Below are 19,545 nucleotides of genomic sequence, written 5' to 3' on the forward strand. Positions count from 1 at the left end.
AGAGCTGCCCTCACCCAACTGGAGCGGTGGCACCAACGTTGGTGTGTATTTGTGTACCTGCATGTATCTACTGTAACAGTGTCAAACTCATTGATTTGTGTTAACGAAGATTTGATTCGATATTGATATTTTCAAGACAGCTTAAATACGTAAATGCCACAAATCTGCAGTAGTTATATAATTCAGCTGTGTCATTGTTATCGTATAAACCTCAAGCCCTTACTTTTGTGTTTGAAATGAACATAGATACCTTGTGATTAACGCTTGGCCCTGGCGTGTGTTCAGGCTTAGGGCGCAGTGAGCTGGATGAGCTACAGGAGGAGGTGGCGAGGAGAGCCCGTCAGCAGGAGCAGCAGAAGAGGAGGGAGGCAGAGCGAGAGGCCGCCATGGGATTCAACCCCAAACCCAGCAAATTCATGGACCTGGACCAGCTCCAACACCAGGGTATGACTAAAGGAGGGACACAGAGGAGGAATGAGGGTGGGAGGGGAACAAGGAGACTTGGGAGTTTAGGTTTGGGGAGAATATCAAGATTTAATAACCAACTCATTTAAATCTGCACAGGGAAACTTTTTACATAAGCAATAATTACATGTTCTCATTATCCAGAGCTCTAAATGTGGTTTGAAATTAGTGGAGGATATAAAAAAAAAAAATTTAAAGCTCAAGTTGAGCTGTTGTTACGCAATAATGCCAACTGCAAAAAAAAAAAAAAAAATAGAAAAACAGCAGAATTAGTTGGAAAATGACAAGTCAAAAAGTACAATTAATATAACATTGGATTGAATATTTAAATGTCAATATAATGTCACATGTTCTTTCAAGGAAGACCAGCAAATGTTCCTCTATTTTAAAAACTAACTTTCTCTTCTCTCACAGTCTGGCATTGCAGCTTTTTTTTCTGCTCGATTCTCATTTTGTGATTTATTTGGACACAGGGTATTTTTTTTTTATAAATCTGGCCTCAGTGCAGCTCTAAGGTCATTTTGTCACCTGTTGTGTAGTTTAGCAGTCACAGCGACTTGTGTGTGTCCGTGCTCGTGTCTGACCTCCTCTTTGTCCTCATCCCCCATCTGTTGGTCTGTCTCTCCATCTGTCTCCTTCCATTTAAATGTCTTGTTAGTTCATATTTTAGTTTGGTGTGTGTGTTTATATCTGCGTGTCAGAATGTGTGTATGTGTGTATATGTGTGAGTCACCCCCTGCTTTCAGTTGACCTTAATGTAGACAATCCGGGTCTGATTTACAAAACTATCTATCTTCTATTTTCCCGCCGTTGGAAATCCTGCAGAATTTATGCGCGATTCACATTTAGAGGGATTTGAACCACAATCACAGTCCTGACACCGAACTTCATGTCCCAGCCAGAATCTAAAGAGCTGTGTGTGCGTGTTCAACAAACATACTTCATGTCCTTTACATGTATGTGCGTGTGTATGTGAGCCGGTGAGACTTTCCGCAAATGCTTGTGGATCTGGATTTCTCTGTATGTGCGTGTGTGTGTGTGTCTTCATTCACATATCCTATCCACAGATTGTATTTCTGCGTGTGTGTGTGTGTGTCTGTGCTCGAGTGTGTGTGAGAGCGAGAGAGCCTTGTATGAACTGCAGGTGTGCAGGTTTTCCCCTCCGGCTCAGCACTAACTAAATCTATATCAGGGATTATTATGTTGTGTCCTGTCTGTCCTACTGTGTGTGCTTCAGTGCGTCTATGGTTCAGCCTTATGTGCCCGACACACACACACACACACACACACACACACACACACACACACACACGTCTATGAGCACACTCAACCTTGATGAAGTGAAAGGACAACTTGCGAACGAACAGATGGCATCACTATCAGCGCGGCTACATAACAGAATTTGGTTTCCCACATCCGTTATCAGTGGAATCAGGGCTCGAGCCTTTAGAGGACATTACAGGCGGTGACAACAGAGCTGCCATCAACCTTCAGTCCCCGTGTGAGTCTCTCCATCAAAAACTGTCTCTGCAGACACGTCTTTGTAAACACACGAGGGCACGCTGTCACTATGGCGCCCCAGATTGGTGTGATGGCAGCTCTTTTGTTGTCTTCCGCTCGGTTTTGCTTTTCAACTAACTAACAACAACAACAGCCACAGTGGTCACACACACACACAAACATACACACACACAGACACACACACTGAGGGTGCGTTCACAGTCACTCCTCCCTCTGTGGCGCCTGTGGCAACTTTGCTCCTCGTTTTCTAACTGTTAACTTACAAGTTTGCAATTTGATTGACTGACAGTAAATGTATTGGAAATGGACAGAGTTACGTAACGCATGCCGGCCCCCTCATAACCACTCCCTCTGTTCTGCTTCTCTCTTCTCTCTCTCTCTATCTCTTGTTCTTTCACCCTCACCTCTGTGTCTCTTACTCTTACTCATTTACCATCCTCCTCATCACGTTCCCCGGCCCTCGCTCTTCCTCTCCTCCCCTCGTTGTCCCTTGACCTCTGTCTTTTCTCCTTTTTTATCTCCCGCTCTGTTGTTAACATCCTCAGCTGTGCTCAGACCCCTGCATGAGGCTAACGCTCATAGCGGATTGGCTGTAGCTGCGTGCATGAGGAGCACTGGGGGCCCAATCAAACGCAGGCAGGAACAGGAAACGGAACGGGAGACAGGAAGCGCCCGTCCACAGGGGCCCCGCAGGTACCATGACTGTCCCCTTATGTGTCCTCAGCAGCCTCAGCCTGTCTCAAAACCACCTCAGACCCCGCTCCCCCTCCTCCCTCCCTCACTTCGTGTATGTCCGCAGCACTTGCTGTCCTAAAACTCACCTCAGGACCCCTGTGTGTGTCCTATGGGTGCTGGCTGTTTGAAAACACCTCCAAACCCTCATGTGTGTGGGCCTTCAGCGCTGGCTGTGCAAAATCATAGGACCCCTGTTTTTTGTAACCCCCCCTCCAGCACTGCATTCTCACATAGTGCCGTTTGTGTGTATGCGTGTCTGAATGTGTGTGTGTGGGTGTGTGTGTTCTCGTGCGCGCACACACTCGAGTATATAAGTTCTAATCCACTTTGTGTTTGTGTTGCAGTGCAGTAAAAACTTGCTTTGCTCGGCTGTATGTTGCTATTGAAAGAGAGAGAGTGAGAGAGCGAACGAGCGGGTGAGCGAGAGAGAGAGAGAGAGTGTTACTCTGCTTCTCCGTGCTTCACTGCTTTCCTTCAGTGCGTTTTCTGCTGCTCTTTGTGGCTGTGAGCTGCCAACGCTTTGCCCCGCTCTGCTCTGCTCTGCTCTGCGTGCTGCTGATCTGTCCATCCGTCTGTCTGTATGTCTGTGAGGCTACAGTCCGTCTGTACGTCTCTGTCCTGTGCTGCTACACTGTCGGTACAATCGCAGACACACATCCTGTGCTGGGGTTTGTATTTCTCGCTCTCTGCTGCTGTGTTTGTGCGTCCAATCGACCGCTGTGTTTCTTTCCTGATGTGTTAGTTTTTGTTGTTGTGTGAGGGGAAAACAAAGTGAGCTCTTTGTATGAGAAGTGCTGGGACAAAATAAAACATCTAATTCAATGTTGAAGCTGAGGAAATAGACCTTTAAATAGGTAAATGAGCACTGGCACAGTTTTGTGGCATTAGGTGAGGGTTTGGTTAGTCTCTGTCATCAGTGGTCTCTGTTAAACTGTTAACTGAAGTGGAGGAGGAGGAAGAGGAGGAGGGATATAGCTCAGCGCTCAGCCTCTTTTATTACCTTCCTCCTCTCCTCTATTGATCAACACAAGCCCCTGATTTATAGCTTGCTGCTGCAAAGCCTGCTGGGTAATTACTAAGGCCGAAAGAGATGGGAGAGTTAATGTGGGGGATGGGGGTTGGCACTCTCACACACACACACACACACACACACACACACACACACACACAGGTGTGCACGCACTTCGACAGAATAGACACACAACCGTACAGTCTTGAACACATTCCCACACACATATTTGCTAGTTTACCAAAGACATATATCTGTATCAAAGTGTAACCGGACATCTGACACACACACACACACACACACACACACACACACACACACACACACACACAGCTGCACTAATAAAGTACAGATTGGACACCATCCCTCATTCCCTCCCGCTATCTCCTTCAGAGAGCCACTAATGTTCTACATACATCATATCCTCCACATATCAATGCTGTATGAATCAATAAAGTGATACAGAGCCCAGTGAGACCCAATTATTCAATAGAAACCACATTTGTTTCCAGTTTAGAAATACCGCAGCCTGGCTCTGTGCAGTTTAATAACCAGGACCAGAGGTAGAGGCTGTTTGGAAAATCACTTGCTGAGATCAAATCAAATCTCTGGCCTTGGTGCTGGATGTGTTTGGATCAGGAAGTTACTTTGCTGATCTTTAGATTGAATAAAGTTGAGCTCCTGCTTGTGTTTGACTCATGAACAGCATGGCTGTGAACTCAGCAAGGCATCACCGCCCCATACATCTTCCACAAACTGATGCTTGCACAAGGCTGCGTAGACTGTCTGCTCTAGCTGCGTGTAGTGGCTTGTGTGTGGGGGTGTTTGTGCGTGTGTGTGTGTGTGTGTACCTCGGCTTGTTTATCCTACTATGCTGTGATGTTGTGACCTTCCCTCTCTGCAGTAACTCACCTGACGTCAGAGCAGCTCTGACTGACGCTCTCTCTCTCTCTCTCTCTCTCTCTCTCTCTCTCTCTCTCTCTCTGTCGTGTCCTGCAGTGAACAGCCTGGCCCGGTCCAAGTATTGCTGACGCCCAATCAGGAGGAGGAAGAGGACCAGGCGACGCCCAACCAGGACGCTGCCCTGGGCCCCAACCCGCCCCCTCCACCCTATCGGCCTTCTCCCCCTCGGCCCCCGCTCGCACTCAGCATCACTCACCCGTGTGCCCCGTTTCGTCAAGGGGAGGAGGGCGAACGCCTGGGGTCGGTCAGGAGAGGGGAGGGAGGGGGGGACGGGAGGGAGGGGACAGGGGTGAGGCTGTGTGAGCTGCTGCAGGCAGGGGGAGTGAGTGTCAGACCCCTGGGGAAGCACTTAGCTATCTCTCTGCCCTCGCTTCCTCTGCGTCTCTGGGATACACACACCACACACGCTGAGGGCCAGAAATTGAGGCCCCAGGCACACACAGCACACGCCGCACACGCCGCACACACACACCTTGAACCCTCGCACGCACACGTGCCCCGTCCACCTTCCTCTCCCTCTCTCGGAGCCTGCGGGGACGGGAAACCCCGCGCGGCGACGTGTCAGCCCCCGCATCCTTACCCCTCCCCCAACGCCACTCACTACTGGCAGAGGTGTGGAGCCGTTCCCGACGCCAACACGCGCCACTGGTCCTCCTGGAGCCTGGACCGCCCCGACGCCGTGGTGACACCCTATGAAACCCCCCCAGACCGCTGTGTGCCCATCAGGCCGCCGCCGCCACCGCCACCCAGCCAGAGCTGCAGCTACAGTTGCCAGTCGTCACCTGGGCACTGCAACTCCCAGCATGCCTCTGGCCTGCCCTGTGACCACGAAGAGGCAGAGCTGTCTGAGCTTGATTCCCTTTACCAGGCCAGTCTGCAGGCTGGACGGACAGGTACACACACACACACTGAGGACACGTGTGCACTTATTGTACTTACTCAAATGAATTCTTATGTGATACTTTGTGATGTCATTCCTGTTTTGACCTCCAGCCCTGTGTGTGTGTGTGTGTGTGTGTGTGTGTGTGTGTGTGTGTGTGTGTGTGTGTGTGTGTGTGTGTGTGTGTGTGTGTGTGTGTGTGTGTGTGTGTGTGTGTGTGTGTGTGTGTGTCTGGTTTCAGGCTGTAGCCCATCAGAGAGGCTCATATCCAGGGTGGGAGGCCAAACTCGCTCCAAGACCCCCAATGCAGACATGGAGAGGAGTGTGTATGGGGCGGACTGCACCAGCACCCCCACCTACCTCAACAAGGTACACACACGGTCTGATGATGTCGCTTTCTATCAGGATTCCCTCCAGTTGGGGTTTCTTTCTTCTTCAATTGAATCCATTTTCTATCATCTGACAGACATTTTCTCCCTGTCCAGCCAATGGTGTTGCAGGATCTGCATTTTGGGGCGGAGCCAAATGACGGGGAGAACCTGAGGCGAATCGGACGCAGCCTGAGCGGCACAGTCGTGACCTCGCGCCGCAGCCGCTTGACTGCAACCCGCAGCTTTGTGAGTGTGACTTCCTTGTGCTCTGCTGCCCCTCTGTGGCTGTGCTGTTGAACTGCACCTGCCTGATGTCCCAGCTCGGCACGTTACGCACTGCTTTCCCCCTGTGCACCCCCCCTCCCCCCACCCCCCCTCCTTTTTGTCTCGTTTCTTCCCTTTGTCCTGGCCTTTCCGATTTCCAATCTGTCCTCCTGCTCTCTCGCTCTGTCCCCCTCTGTCCTCTCTCTCTCTCTCTCTGTCTCTCTCTCGATCTTGAAGGTGAAGCAGGCTGATGTCAGTGCCTCTCCTTGCTTACTTCCTCTCTTCTGAGTCCCTGTTGCTATTCCACCACCATCACCTCCTCCATCCTTCTCATCACCAACACCTCCTCATCACCACCTCCCTCCACTGCTTCACAGGTAAAAAGCACTGCGATGAGCTCAAAGAAAGTTACTGGCAAACTGCACTCCTCCGGCATATAACTTGACTAGTACCCCCGCTGAGCATGTATGCTGTTGCTATGGAGATTGTAGGTGATTGTGATCCTGTGCAATCATTTAAGATCTATAATCTTCAACCAATAAGAAAGCCAAAGTCCAAAGTCAACTCAGCTCACAGTCAGCTGAGTTGAGCCAATCTGACCTGTTGCTCTTCTCCTCTCCTCTCCTTTTCTCCTTTCCTTCTCCTCCCACAGGAGCTGTCCAGCGGTTCAGGGAGTTTCTGGCTGTGTCTGACGGGGGTCAAGCTGCCTTCGGACCAGAGTCCCTCTCCGCGTCACTGATGGGTGACCTCGCAACCGACGGACCTGGGGTCGGCTCAGGAGGATCAACTCAGCTCCCAACCCCTCCCCCCCCTCCTGCCACCCCATGCACACGCAAACACATGCACGCACACAGGCACACGCACATCGCACTGACGTAGAGCCTCCCTCAGCGCCTGCAGCACCCTGCTTTACCCCTCCTTTACCTCCCAACCTTCCTCCCTCCCTGAGCCCACTATTCTGTCTATGCAGTCACTCTGACCCCCCTCCCCGTCCCCTTCCCACTACAACCTCAACTTTCCCTCTACGTCCCCGGGACTGTTGTTTATCGTCTCCCCCTGGGTTTCGGGAGGGTTTCCTCGTGTGCAGTCCGCCTGCCGAACATGCCGCTTTTAGTGGGCGGCGGCGGTCGGCTTCGGCGTCGGCCCTGACCGGGACCTGAGGCTCTGGGCCGGGGGATTAACCTCCACCTCACAGGATCCTCAGCTCAGGGGGAGACTCTTACTAAGTAGCCACGCCTCTTCCTCTTTCTTCATGGGCATTTCCCGTTGGATGCACACGCACCTGAACTGGGTCTGTTTTAGAGGGACAGCCATATATTTTTTTCGTTTTCTTTGTTTACCGGGTTTTGTTCCTTTTTTCCTGTGTGCGCACACAGGAAAACTTATCCGAGAACTGAACTCTCTAATAACTTAACGTCATGTACAGAAAAACTCATGTATGAAACCTGTATGTTAATTAATAAGACCTTATGGAATGTTGATAATGATAATAACGAATATTGATAAACTTTAAAGTGGTACTTCCTCATGTCTGCATTTCAAATAGGAGTGGAGTGCACTTCACAAGTGTCTAGCTGGAGTTTTCCGCCCCTTGAAATCGCTTGCCGAACCTTATGACAGCTCTCCCGTTTCTACCGGGAGATTAAACAAGACAAGCGCTTCCTTTTTCTCCTGCTTTCTTTCCTTATTTCTCTTCTTCCTCTCCCTCTTTCTTTCTCTTTCTTTCTTGCTCGCGCTCCTTCTTTCTTTCTAACAGGAAACGGTAGCACCAGGTATAGGCCCGCAGGAGGAATATGGGAATGTAGGTTGGGATATCCTTCTCTTTTAGGCTTTATCAATGAAAAAAACGGATATTCGCCCGTGACTGAAGTGCACTTTGTGAAGGTTACCCGGCAGAAGTGCACTTTTTCTTTCCCGAAGGCTTTTCGACTGAGAACGTATACTCTGTGAGGGGGGGAAATTACTGGAGTCTGCTTTACTTTAGGCCTCAGGTGAACTTCAATGGCACTTATGAATTCACACGTACACACTTTATTATCGCTCCCTCCCACTGAGACTGGTTTTGGAGACCTCAGACTTGAACGGAAAGTGCTCATCTTTAGCCTGAGACAGTGATATGTCTATTATAAATATGCTTTATATGATGTATGTATGTATTAGAGGTATATTTTCAGCCAGTGAGCTATCTTATTCACACAGATATCAACCATTCCTCAGTTGTAACACCATTATACAGTGTTGAACAGTCATAACTTGATTCACTCTCACATAATTGCCCCCCTTTGCTATAGACTACATTTATTATACGCTTTATTCTATGAAATATATTAAATAACAAAGTCCTTATTGGAAAAAACTGGCCAATGTATACTTATACAAGAATTGACTGATGTTGATTGATCACTAAACCAAAGGTTGGCACTTAACTCAGAGAGTGTATTTAACATTGCTGTTTTTACTTTTCATCTGGATTCTGTTCAGAGTTTTTTGTTTGATGTTTTCTGTTGTTTTTTTCGTTGTTCTGGATGTGGGAGAATGTAGCCAATTGTAGCGCATGAGTCCGCTATGCAAATTAACCCTTCCCTCACGATCCTGTATCAGAGACAGACAGGAGGCCGACGGACACACCCGCCCACGGACGCTCTCATGGACTCTGCAGAGGCACGGAGAGAGGAGGAGAGCTCATGTAATGCTGCTGGTGAACTTTGTTGTTTGCATCGACTACTATGTTTTAGCCAATGGAATGCAAAAAGAGAGCAACAAAGACGGGAGAGAGAGAGAGAGAGAGAGAGAAAGGATGAGAGTGTGTGTTTGTGAGCGACACGGGCGGTGAAGAGACACAAGGTGGAGATTTCGGCACTGCAGGTGGTTTTGTTGCTCGTGGGTGTGTGTAGACTGTGTGTGTCAGTTTTGGGGTGGTGTTGCTCGGGGGAAAGAGGGAACCTGTATTTTTGCAATAAAGTTATTACCAATGCACTCCCACAGGGGGCGTAACCACCGTCAAATGTCTGCGTTGTCATTGATTCCACTTTTATTAGGGACATCTATTAGGAGCGGTTGTAGCTAATAGAGCAATCTGACACGACCTAAATTATACATGTTAGGGCAATTGCTTTTGTTATTTTCATTATTGGCTCACAAGTTTGGTCTCAGGGGACAAAATCAACTAATTGCATCTTTAGGAAGTGCTATAGGGGCTAAATGTGTGTGATTACACACCCAGGGAGGATTTCTATTGACAACATCTCTGTGGTTTCTTTTCTTTCTTCTTACATGTTGAGATATTTTAGGGAAGGGCCTCTGAAGCCGTTTGAGACATTGGACTATACGAATAAACTGGACATAACTAGCACACACACACAAATGCAAATACACACTCCCTCCCCTCTCACACAAACTATTAAGACACCTGATAATCATTATTATAAATCACTATAATTCCACTTTTAAGAATCCTTTAAGAATGAAAATGTCTAGTCTTGTATGCTATCAAAGCTTGTCTGCAGTTTGTCCATTTGCCACTAGATGTAAGCAGAGATACAACACTGACCTGTCATCTTCAATCATACGTTCAGTCACACGCATGCAAGTGATGCGCACAAACACACTCGTACCCTCTTTGCACTTGTTGAGTTTTCCGTGGAAGGCGGCTTTGAAATACCAGCGCGGCGGAATGAACTTTGAACAGAGGACTTGTTGACGTAACTGCAAAGAGAGAAAAACACAGATTCTGTTCAGTGCAGATAAGAGGAGAGGACAACAAAAGGCTGTGAGGGGGGGAATCAATAGCCATTACGTTTCACATCTTCATCTGCAGAGAGAGTGCATTTGATGGTTCTTTTGTGTGTGTGTGTGTGTGGGTGTGTGTGTGTGTTTCACCATTTCTTCAAGAGTGCTTTTGACACAGCAGAACTCAGAAACCTTTTCAGGAACTATTCCGGTAAGACAGTGACCCCCCCGACCCGGTCAAGCCTGACTTTGACCTCTCCACTCAAACTGAAAAGTATTTCAAGAGATCTAGCAGCCATGAAGGTCCAACTCCAGATGTTATGGTGGGAAACAACTGTCCCTACGTCTATAGAAACATTATGTAAGGTGAACCCATATGTCCTGAACTGTCCAATTTGCCCACTTATACAACTGGTTACACACAAACACACACACACACAGTATGAGGCTAGTGAGCGAGTTGTGTGGTCTGTGTGTGTGTCAGTCTGTAGTGTGTCTGTCGGTTTGCCAGGTCATGCCTGACAAAGCAGATTAAAAGGGACATGTTTTCATTCAGTGGGCACACCAGATCAATCTGCGTTTTGCACATGGGAATAAGATTGTGGAAATCTGACTCCGCCCCTATGAATGACTACAGCTTAATGGGGACAACGCTAAATTCAATTAATTTAATACTTAATGCTAAATTTGTTTGCGGTTTTGTTTTTGCTTCAGTCATGTGTGTTCATCCGTGTTCCCATGCTAAAGTGGAAGCTGAGTTTGTGAGATTCAGACTGGTCAACACTTAGTGCCCATTATCATGTCTGTCGCCATGCTGCGAACCAAACAAACCGTGCTAACTGTCATGCTGTGTGTGTCAAAAGCCACTAAAAGATGCACACACACACACACACAGACACACACCACAGCCAACGGTGATGTTGGCTGTGTTCTAATCTCACAGACACAGAAGAGATGTGGATTGTATTGTTTTGAAGCGTTTGGGTGTTTGATTAGATCCAGAACCCCTGTGAGCGCGACAAGTGGGAGTTCCAGACACGGCTGATCAGGTGCGATCATGTCGACCGTCTGCTCTGCACTAAAACGATTTATTGTGCCGTTACTCTGTTGTCAGCTGAGTCCCAAATGCTCTCGGTGCTTTTGTTGCTTGTAAATCATTTCAAAAGTGCTCACTATAGTACATCCTGGTGCCCACCTGACGTCTCTATCCCTGTTTGCTTAAATCTGTATATCCGTATCAACACTGATCTATTATCTATCATTTATCCATCCTTCATTCATTTTCTGTCAATGAACATGTGAGTCAGCTTCACCTCCTCCTCCTCCTCCTCTTCCTCCTCCGCCTATAGTCTCTATTCATACTCGAGTGGCGGCAGCAGCAGCAGCAGTGTTGGCGGAGGCAGCGGCGGCGGCTGGGTTCACTCCACACGTGCAGGAGGCCTCACGTGCATCCGGGTGGCAGATAGGCGTGCTTGCTTGCTTTTCTGGACGAGAGTCATCGCAATCTAAAAATAACTCAGCCGTGGAGGAGGAAGAGAGCAGGGGGAAGACGACGGAGGAGAGAAATAGAAACAGCGGGGTTATTTTTACTCACAATCCTCTGCTGCGTCCCAAGTTTGCACCTCTGCCGTGATAAAAGGAAGGATTCTATTTTGGTGTCTATATGCCTTTGCCCTGGCTTCTAAAGGCTTAGTTTTTACCTTGAGCAGCGGTGTATTCTACAAGCAAAGACACAGGGTGACAGTAGAAACACGTGTCGCTGAACGGCATCATGGGAATATTCCCGCCTCACTTGCCATTCTCTCAGTCACACTTGTGAAATGTCAAGGTAGACAGCTCGGAGTTTTTACTACTTCCACATTGGACAAAAATAATGCTGTACATACAGTTCAGTTGCCATAGCAACAAGCAAGGGCAGGTCATGGCTTCAGCCCCCATAGAGTGGCTTGGCTGTTCAGTCTCCTTTAATTCATTCATTCAGATCACCTTAACCCCTTTCCACTATACTTGTGAAGACGCGCAAAAGGGTTTGATTGACAAGTTTACGAGGCAGACACAGTCACAAGCAAGCAAAGGCCTTGATTCGTTTACAAATGTGTAATTCTTTAGGGGCTTTTCATTACCAGCTGGGCAATGACAGGCTTTGTGAGCGGTAAGATGACTGCACATCTCACTGACTGCTCGGTGTGATTGTGGCTTTGTGAAGCAGTGTGAAGTTAGCCCTGGCAGCGTTACATTGCTTTGGGGGATTTTGGTAATGTTCCCTATGAGGGCGCAGGCTGCACTTGAACAGAAGTGAAAGGAAAACTGAAAGCAGTGCAATGCCACTGAGCCTTTTTTCTGAACCATAACACAACTGTGGTCAGATATGTACAAGTATATGTATAAATGTATAGTGGGAAACGCATAATGGCTGAAGACATGCAGAGTACCAGTTAGTAATACTGCTGTTCATCATCAGAATCCCTCCTTTTGACTTCAGCACACTCCCTATTGTGTGTTTGCGGGTGCATGATGGGAAATCTGTCTTAGGGCTATAGTCATTAACCCGAAATCTGTCACGGTAACGACTGACGCCAGGCTCTGCTCAAGCACAATGGATACTGTCCTCTGCCTTTTTCTGTATCTGTTCCTCCATCTCCTCCCCTCAGATCAGTTTTACGTATGCAGAGATGAGCAACAGGTCAGCAGCTCCACTCTGAACAGCTCTCGTGCAGCAATTCTGCAAATAACTGCACAGCTCATCCTTCCTCTCCATCTGCTTGGCCATTTTGTCCTTTCCTCTGGCATCTTCATCCCTCTCTTTTGTCTCCAGATCCCTCTCTTATTCTCTTCCCTCTCAATCATCCGTCTCCAACTCTGGTGCTCATATCGCCCCACTTCATCCCTGGCTTAACTGTACCCTGTCACACACACACACACACGTGCCTCAAGCTAAAGGACAGGTTGATAACACACTGTACCAATCAATGTTAAATGTTGCCAGAAGGAGAAGTGGAAAATGACATTTTAATGTCACAGACAAAATGTGCAAAGTGGTCAAATGTGACCACGCGCTTCCGTCATTGCAATTGTGTGCTTTCCCCGCTTTGTTCAAGAGGAGTTTGAGCCTCGGCGAGCAGCGATGGGTACTTACTCCTCTTTTATCCATCCATTTATTATCTCTCCTCTTCAGCGTGCCCGTCTCTCGCTCCCGCTTTGGTTTCCCCTTCGCCTACCAGCTGAATTGTTTTAATCCTCATCTCCCTGTGGCAAAACTCGTAATTGGATGATTAGTTGGACACCGTCCCGACTCTGCGCCGAGCGCGAGACTTTAATGTGGCGTTAATCTGGCTCTGATTTCCCATGACAGACAGCATTTGGCTTGAAACATGTTTGCTCGCACGAGGACGTCGGCGCACTGTGGCTCCATGTGACATGAGTACACCGACACGAGATCCACACAGATGGACTCTCACAAGCTCTCACGTTCCCTCTCCGCTCTCTACATATCTATTCAGTCATCTAACTAAAACTTTAGCAAATTTTGGGTTTATCTATTTGATCTTGCGCCCTTTTTATGGGGTGAAAACTCATTCACACCCCTCTGTCAAAGCCTCTCCCTCCGTATATAAATACTGTTCAGACGTGACCGAGCTGTCCTCCCCTCCGCACGCCGCCATTATTCTTCCTACCCAGGCTGCATCAGTGCGGGGGTCAGCGCAGAGCAGAAGAGGTTATCTGTCTCTATTTGACGTATAATCCTTTACTTTATTTCAAAGTACCGGCCTGATTTCACTGCTCTGTTTTTCAATGTTATTCCATATCTGCTCCCTCTTCTCACACACACTTCCCTTCCAAAATCTAAAGATTCATTTCTCTCTCCCTCGTTCACTCTCCGTCACTTAATCCACACACACACACACACACACACACACACACACACACACACACACACACACACACACACACACACACACACACACACACACACACACACACACACACACACACACACACACACACACACACACACACACACACACACACACACACACACACACCATCTCTTCTGCCAGCTGTGTAAATCTTCCCTGCTTGTATCATTTTAAATGCAATCTATTCTCCTTTAAATGGATGAGCGGTCGCCGCAAAACACACACATACGTTCACCAAACTGCATCTCTTCGCCCTCACGTCTACATCAAGAACACAATGTGTCAATACCGCAATTTCCTCAATCGTTCATGCCTGCACAACCAGTACCGCTTCATTTTCCCCTATTGTTGCTGCTCACTCCTAGTTGTCAGTCGAAATTCCACGCATCCCTGACATGCCTGGTCCTCGTCTTCGCGTTCAATCTTGCTCAGGGATTGGAAGGCTACACTACTCTGCTCTGCATGTGTAAATTAATGTTACCGTGGATCGACTCCATGCTCCGCCAACGCATCAAATGTTATCCGCTGTGTGTTCATGTGAAAACGTGGGAAGCGGATTTTGATTGAGGTTGATCCTTGTTCTCCTGGCACTTGATGACTTTTGTGAAGAAAGAAAAAAAAAAAAGGGAAAGAATGATTGATTAGTTGGCACCGGAGCTAAGCACACATCTGACATTTCCAGCATTTGAGCGTTTGTGTGTTGATGTGCAGATATTTGAGCTCAAACCCAATCTTGACCATCAACAACACCAATCACCGCCGTCAACACCGCTAGGACATAAGGGCGCTGTCTCATCACTGACACTGGGCTTCATTACAGGGCTGCCGAGGGCTTCCATTTGTTCTGAGTGGAGCAGAGACGACGCGCGTGGAATTTTAAAACGATAGCCGAGGACCGCGATCCGTCTGTGTGCACTGGATTCGGGATGAAAGCGTTGAATCAGACAGACGTGCGAAGAGGAATCTGAGCTTCAAAGCAAAGTGTTTCACAAAAGGCCTCACTTAGGCTCCTCTGCCACACAAGCCCTTAATACATATTTATTTTAGCCTTTCAATAACTCATCCACCTGCACAAACTATTTCACACACCGAAGGTACTGATAAAAAGCAGAGCAACATGCATTCATGATCAGAATAGTATGTTAACGAGGACGATCACATGGAAAGATCTGTCTAAAGGTCTAGCTACAATCATGAACCGCCTCACAAATGCAAAACCGCCAATGATCTAATGTTTTAAACTGAACACGGAGGGAACAGACGTCATGCAGACACACATCTCTGCCCTCTCTCTCTCTTTTACGATAGCCACCTGTTGGGTTTGAGTGTTTGTACGCAGTAAGCTTCCAAACCGTGAATCATTGTAAAATGGCTTTACCTTGGTGTCAGTGTGTGCATGTGTGTGTGTGCACATGTGCCTGTACGCAGAGATGCGCCCGAGGTTTATCTCTGGATTAATGTTAATTCTGATAAAACACAGAGATCCCGTCCTCCCGTTCTGCTGGTAATCCCTGCTCTTTCTAATCCTCACTACTGCTCCTGCTGCTCAGGAGCCCAGGGGCCTCACGGATGCAGCAAAGTCATCCTCCCCTCCCCTCGCCTCGCCCGTCTGTCTCTGATGCTCTATCTCACCTTGGACATCTTTTCCTCTAAGTTCCACGCAGCAATCGGTCACCGTCTAGTCTCCAGTCTTTTCCACTCCATTCCCTTTCCATATCAGATCACACACAACAATGACATCATACACAGTTACACAATTTGAATATTAAGGAATAATATTGGATCGGAACTTAATTATAAAATCAAATGAAGAAATTTGGTAATTAGATTAGATTGAACTTTCTTCACATTGTTTTGTTTCTGATAGATGGATGCACTGCTGTAACATGTTTCTGTACTTTATTAGGAAAAATAACTTTGAACATAAATCAACCGATAGACAATTCCAATTAATAACGATGATACAATCATTACCCAGATACAAACAGTATTATCTGCCTTCATCTTCTAGTATCCGTGCTACATGTTACTGACCTTCTACAGTCATGGCCTCCAAAGTCAAGCTCCCGTGTGTATGTACAGCGACTGACCTTACATATTGAGCCCCAAACCACGGATGAGCAGACGCTGGAAAAGGAATAATGAGCTCTGAACACCGCAGCGACTGGGGATGCTGACTATTGCACAGCAGTGGAGAAATCTGCAACTCATAAAGAAAAATAGCATTTAGCTCTCACTCATCCTCTTTTTCACAGTTATTACACTTTGACTCTTCCAAGAAACAAGTGAAGTGGCCATTGCTGTGGTCACAAGCGTTCTGCCGGGCCAAGACATTATCCCAGCTTGGTTGAGATGTACGGTCACTGATGTGGGTGGGCGGCCTCGGCCCCAAGATGCCGGCGAAGACCCTCATTTACTTTATTCTTAATTCTCACAATTTTGCACCGTTGCTTGCTCAGCCACGAGAGGGTTTTTTGTCGGGACTTCAGTAACTCTTCACTGTCTGCTTCTGCGGCTTCATTCTCATCTATGGCAAAGGGGGGGGGCACTTTAGACACTTTAAACAACACAAAACTGAGTAAGACAGAAGAAGTTTGATTTATTCACCAGAACAGGAAGTTCTCCAAGCCGAAAATTCCCTAGACGCCTCTCGTCTGCTCCACTCTCTGTCCAGCAGGCTCATCAGCGTGACCAGAGACGCTGATCTTACACCGTGATCGCTTTCTGCTTCCAGACCAAAGCTGTCGTCATAGCAATGACCTTTGTGACCGTGACCACTTTGCTCCTCCTCTCCTTCCATCACGTCGGCCAGTGGCTTGTCGTCTTCACTCACTGTGTCACAAAACACAACAGCCACATCACTTTTTCATAATTCTATGTCATCAATATGACAATATGCCATCACGCCTCGATGTGACGTGAATAAATGTGTGTGTGTGTGTGTGTGTGTGTGTATGTGTTAGCAGGATAACGCAAATAGATAGATAGATTTTCAATTCCAGTTATAAAGAAATGTTGAAACCTACAATTGGGTGGTTGTGTCAAACTCCGGACCGAAGCACATCTTTTCCATTTTCTGCGATCCCATTCAATGATAAGTTGCTCTGTGATCTGCTGAAGTTCTTGTTCGGTGATATGTTGAAGTTCTTGCTCTGCGATCTCCATTGTGTTCTCCTCTCTGGTCTGTTCGGCTGCGTCGTCTTCCCTGTTGTCTCCAGCCTGTGGATCTTCTCTTTCTAGGTCTGCGCTTAGATAGAAAGAGCTGTTCCCTGCCACCATCTCCTCCATCATCTCCAGCAGCTCCTCACTGGCTTTACTTTTGTCGACGGCACAATACCTGTTACCGCATTTCTTAAGAAGCCAGCTGAGAGGCTTTCCTTCGCTTTCAATGTGTTGTTCAATAGTCCAGTCCCACAAAGTGTCCATGAATGTGAAGACCACTATAATATGTCTCCACACTCCTTCTCCGAGGAGTTGCAGATTGCCCTCTGTGACTCTCCTATGCTCCTCGGTGAATGATGTGTCACACGAGATTGCTAGCAGGATGACATTTGGTGATGGTGAGCACAGAGCGACGCCTCTTAAAATCTCTGTCTTCAGCCACGCGGGATTAAACTTTGCCGGGAAGAATTTCCACCAGCCTGGAGTGTCCACTATGATGACCCGTCGTCCGGCCACCTCGCCCGTTTGCTTTGAAGCTTCCACTGTTCTGTCACCAGACTGGAAGTCACAACTCAGGATTCTGCTGGCAGCAGCACTCTTCCCAGAGAAAACGCAGCCCAGAAGCAAAACCCTCAGCTCAGGTCTTTCCCCTGGAATAAGACAGAAACTTTGTGCTTTTAAACACAGTGGTGCCACTGATACCTAATAATGATTTCTAATTATTTTTGTTGCAATTACATTGGTAGGTATGACTAGCAGAACAAAAATATGCAATAAGGAAGGGAAATGACATGATTACATTATAAATGGACGCATCAGAGTAATTTGGCAACACCTGCCAATTGATCACATAGCAAATTCAATTAGTAAAGAACACAAGAATTAAATCAAAATGATCCAGGACTGAAACAAGGATCTTGTTTTTGTAAATAGTTCTACCTATTTTGTTCTACTGTCTGTTTGCACTTTATGGCACCATCTAGTGGACAGGTATAGGTAGTGTATTTGGATCTTAAGAACTATAAATTAAGTATAAATTAGAAAATTATAAATATATAATAAATACATAGCTTTCCTTGTCTGTGTGTATTTCTCTCATTTTGTAGGCCGCTCTTTTATATTAAATATAAATGTAGAGCTCCACTCCTTACAGTCAGACTTCATTCCTGGGCCCATCCCTGTCAACAAAGCACCATGATGTTGTTGTTTTGAACAGTCACCTCACCTGTCAGGAGACCTTGAAGCATTTCCCTTTGCTTCAGTGACTGCAGCCGTCGTTCCCCAGCTCTCTTGTCCGTCGCCCTCATTTTATCCTGGATGCTCTTCAGCAGCGCATTCTGAATATCAAAATGGTTTCCGTCGTTTCCTGCCATCAAGTTGTCAATCTTCCCAAACAACTCCTTGACCTGTGCGCCATTATCCGTGCTGTCCCTAGAGAGCACTTGATATCTGTTGCCGCATGCGTCTAAAAGCGACTGAAGCGACGCCCCCTCCCGCTTAATGTATTCTTCAATCTTCACACGGCCTCTGTGGTTGAACACCACAACAGAATAGCTCCAGACGTGCTGGCCGAAGAAATGCAACATGTGGTCCTGTGTTGCCTTCTTGTGTACATCACGGAACGGTAGCTCAGTGTTAATCACCAGGATGAAAGCGTGCGGCCCAGGTGGACACAGCGAGACACTGAGCGTGGCTTCCGCCTTGTAAAGTTCAGACGTGTCACACAGGTGGTATCCACGCAGCCACCCTGGGGCTTTGACCAGCGTGACCTGCCGTCCACATACTTCAGCCTCACTCTTCTCACTGTGGCATAGAAGATCTGTGGGCTTAAACGCCTCTTTCCCCAGGATGATGTTCCCGACATGATATTTCTGTGAGCTGTTTGAGCCCACGAGCATGACACTGAGATCTGAGAGAGAGAGGCAGCGTAAGACTTGGAAATACTTTGAGAAACAAAGATTGTGTATGTTGGAATGCTATTTCAGGGTCTTACCTCCCACGTTCGCCATTGTCTCCTGACGACTGACACACTCATTCTTCTGAGACTAACTGAAAGCATATACCCAGCCAATCGGTATCACCGAAACTCTCTATGTTGAGAGTTTCTATGTTGTCAGACTGGTTAATCCTGGAGCAGATCCAGCTTTAATTGCTGCTTGCCATCTCTTCCTGCTCACCTGGATGCCTTTATCTTTACAGGAACACACACACACACAGATCTTTTATCCACCGCCATGAAATCAAACAGTACCTTGCGTATTTTAGGCACTCACAATCCACAGCAGTTTAATTATGCAAAACCTCACTTGTGTCGTTTGTATCATCGTTACATTCCTGCATGTGGTAGACATCTTTTTGTTTCCTTTGTGTCTTTTTCTTTCTCTCTCTACTTTTACTTTCTAATTTAGGTTCCTGTGACCTAGCGCTCCCCCACTGAGAAGACAGTCAGCACCGCACCCACCAATCAGCCAATCCACCAGGTGCCAATCAGAAGGACTCTGGCTTCATAACAATGTGGCATTTCACATT

The 19,545-nt window shown here is 47.3% G+C and overlaps 2 protein-coding genes across 2 annotated transcripts; one reads left to right on the plus strand and one right to left on the minus strand.

Moving 5' to 3' along the window:
* Nucleotides 1-311: 311 nt before the first annotated feature.
* LOC142992982 (uncharacterized) lies at nt 312-9,909 on the plus strand (the record flags this gene model as incomplete). The annotated part of the gene is made up of 5 exons (XM_076143554.1): nt 312-444; nt 4,730-5,586; nt 5,815-5,942; nt 6,059-6,190; nt 6,861-9,909. Coding segments are annotated over 5 exons (1,337 nt in total), but the record flags the coding sequence as incomplete, so codon positions are not given.
* Nucleotides 9,910-15,736: 5,827 nt separating this feature from the next.
* Nucleotides 15,737-19,220, minus strand: LOC142992940 (GTPase IMAP family member 8-like). The gene is made up of 5 exons (XM_076143506.1): nt 19,010-19,220; nt 18,242-18,925; nt 16,881-17,666; nt 16,462-16,686; nt 15,737-16,381 (listed from the first exon to the last, which is right to left on the minus strand). Exons 1-5 carry the CDS (start codon nt 19,023-19,025, stop codon nt 16,215-16,217), a joined length of 1,878 nt encoding a protein of 625 aa, XP_075999621.1. The 5' UTR covers nt 19,026-19,220; the 3' UTR covers nt 15,737-16,214.
* Between the last annotated feature and the right edge of the window lie 325 nt (nt 19,221-19,545).

This window comes from Genypterus blacodes, unplaced genomic scaffold, assembly GCF_046128005.1.
Source record: "Genypterus blacodes isolate CSIRO-AG114 ecotype Tasmania unplaced genomic scaffold, CSIRO-AGI_Gbla_v1 ptg000026l_1, whole genome shotgun sequence".
In the NCBI taxonomy this organism is placed as follows: Eukaryota; Metazoa; Chordata; class Actinopteri; order Ophidiiformes; family Ophidiidae; genus Genypterus; species Genypterus blacodes.

What these genes read in the sequence shown, in the direction of transcription:
- LOC142992940 (XM_076143506.1), bottom strand. An exon ending in GCTTCAAGGTCTCCTGACAG is followed by an intron (nt 17,667 to 18,241) that starts GTGAGGTGACTG and finishes GTCTTATTCCAG; the next exon opens with GGGAAAGACCTGAGCTGAGG. An exon ending in TTGGAGAACTTCCTGTTCTG is followed by an intron (nt 16,382 to 16,461) that starts GTGAATAAATCA and finishes CCTTTGCCATAG; the next exon opens with ATGAGAATGAAGCCGCAGAA.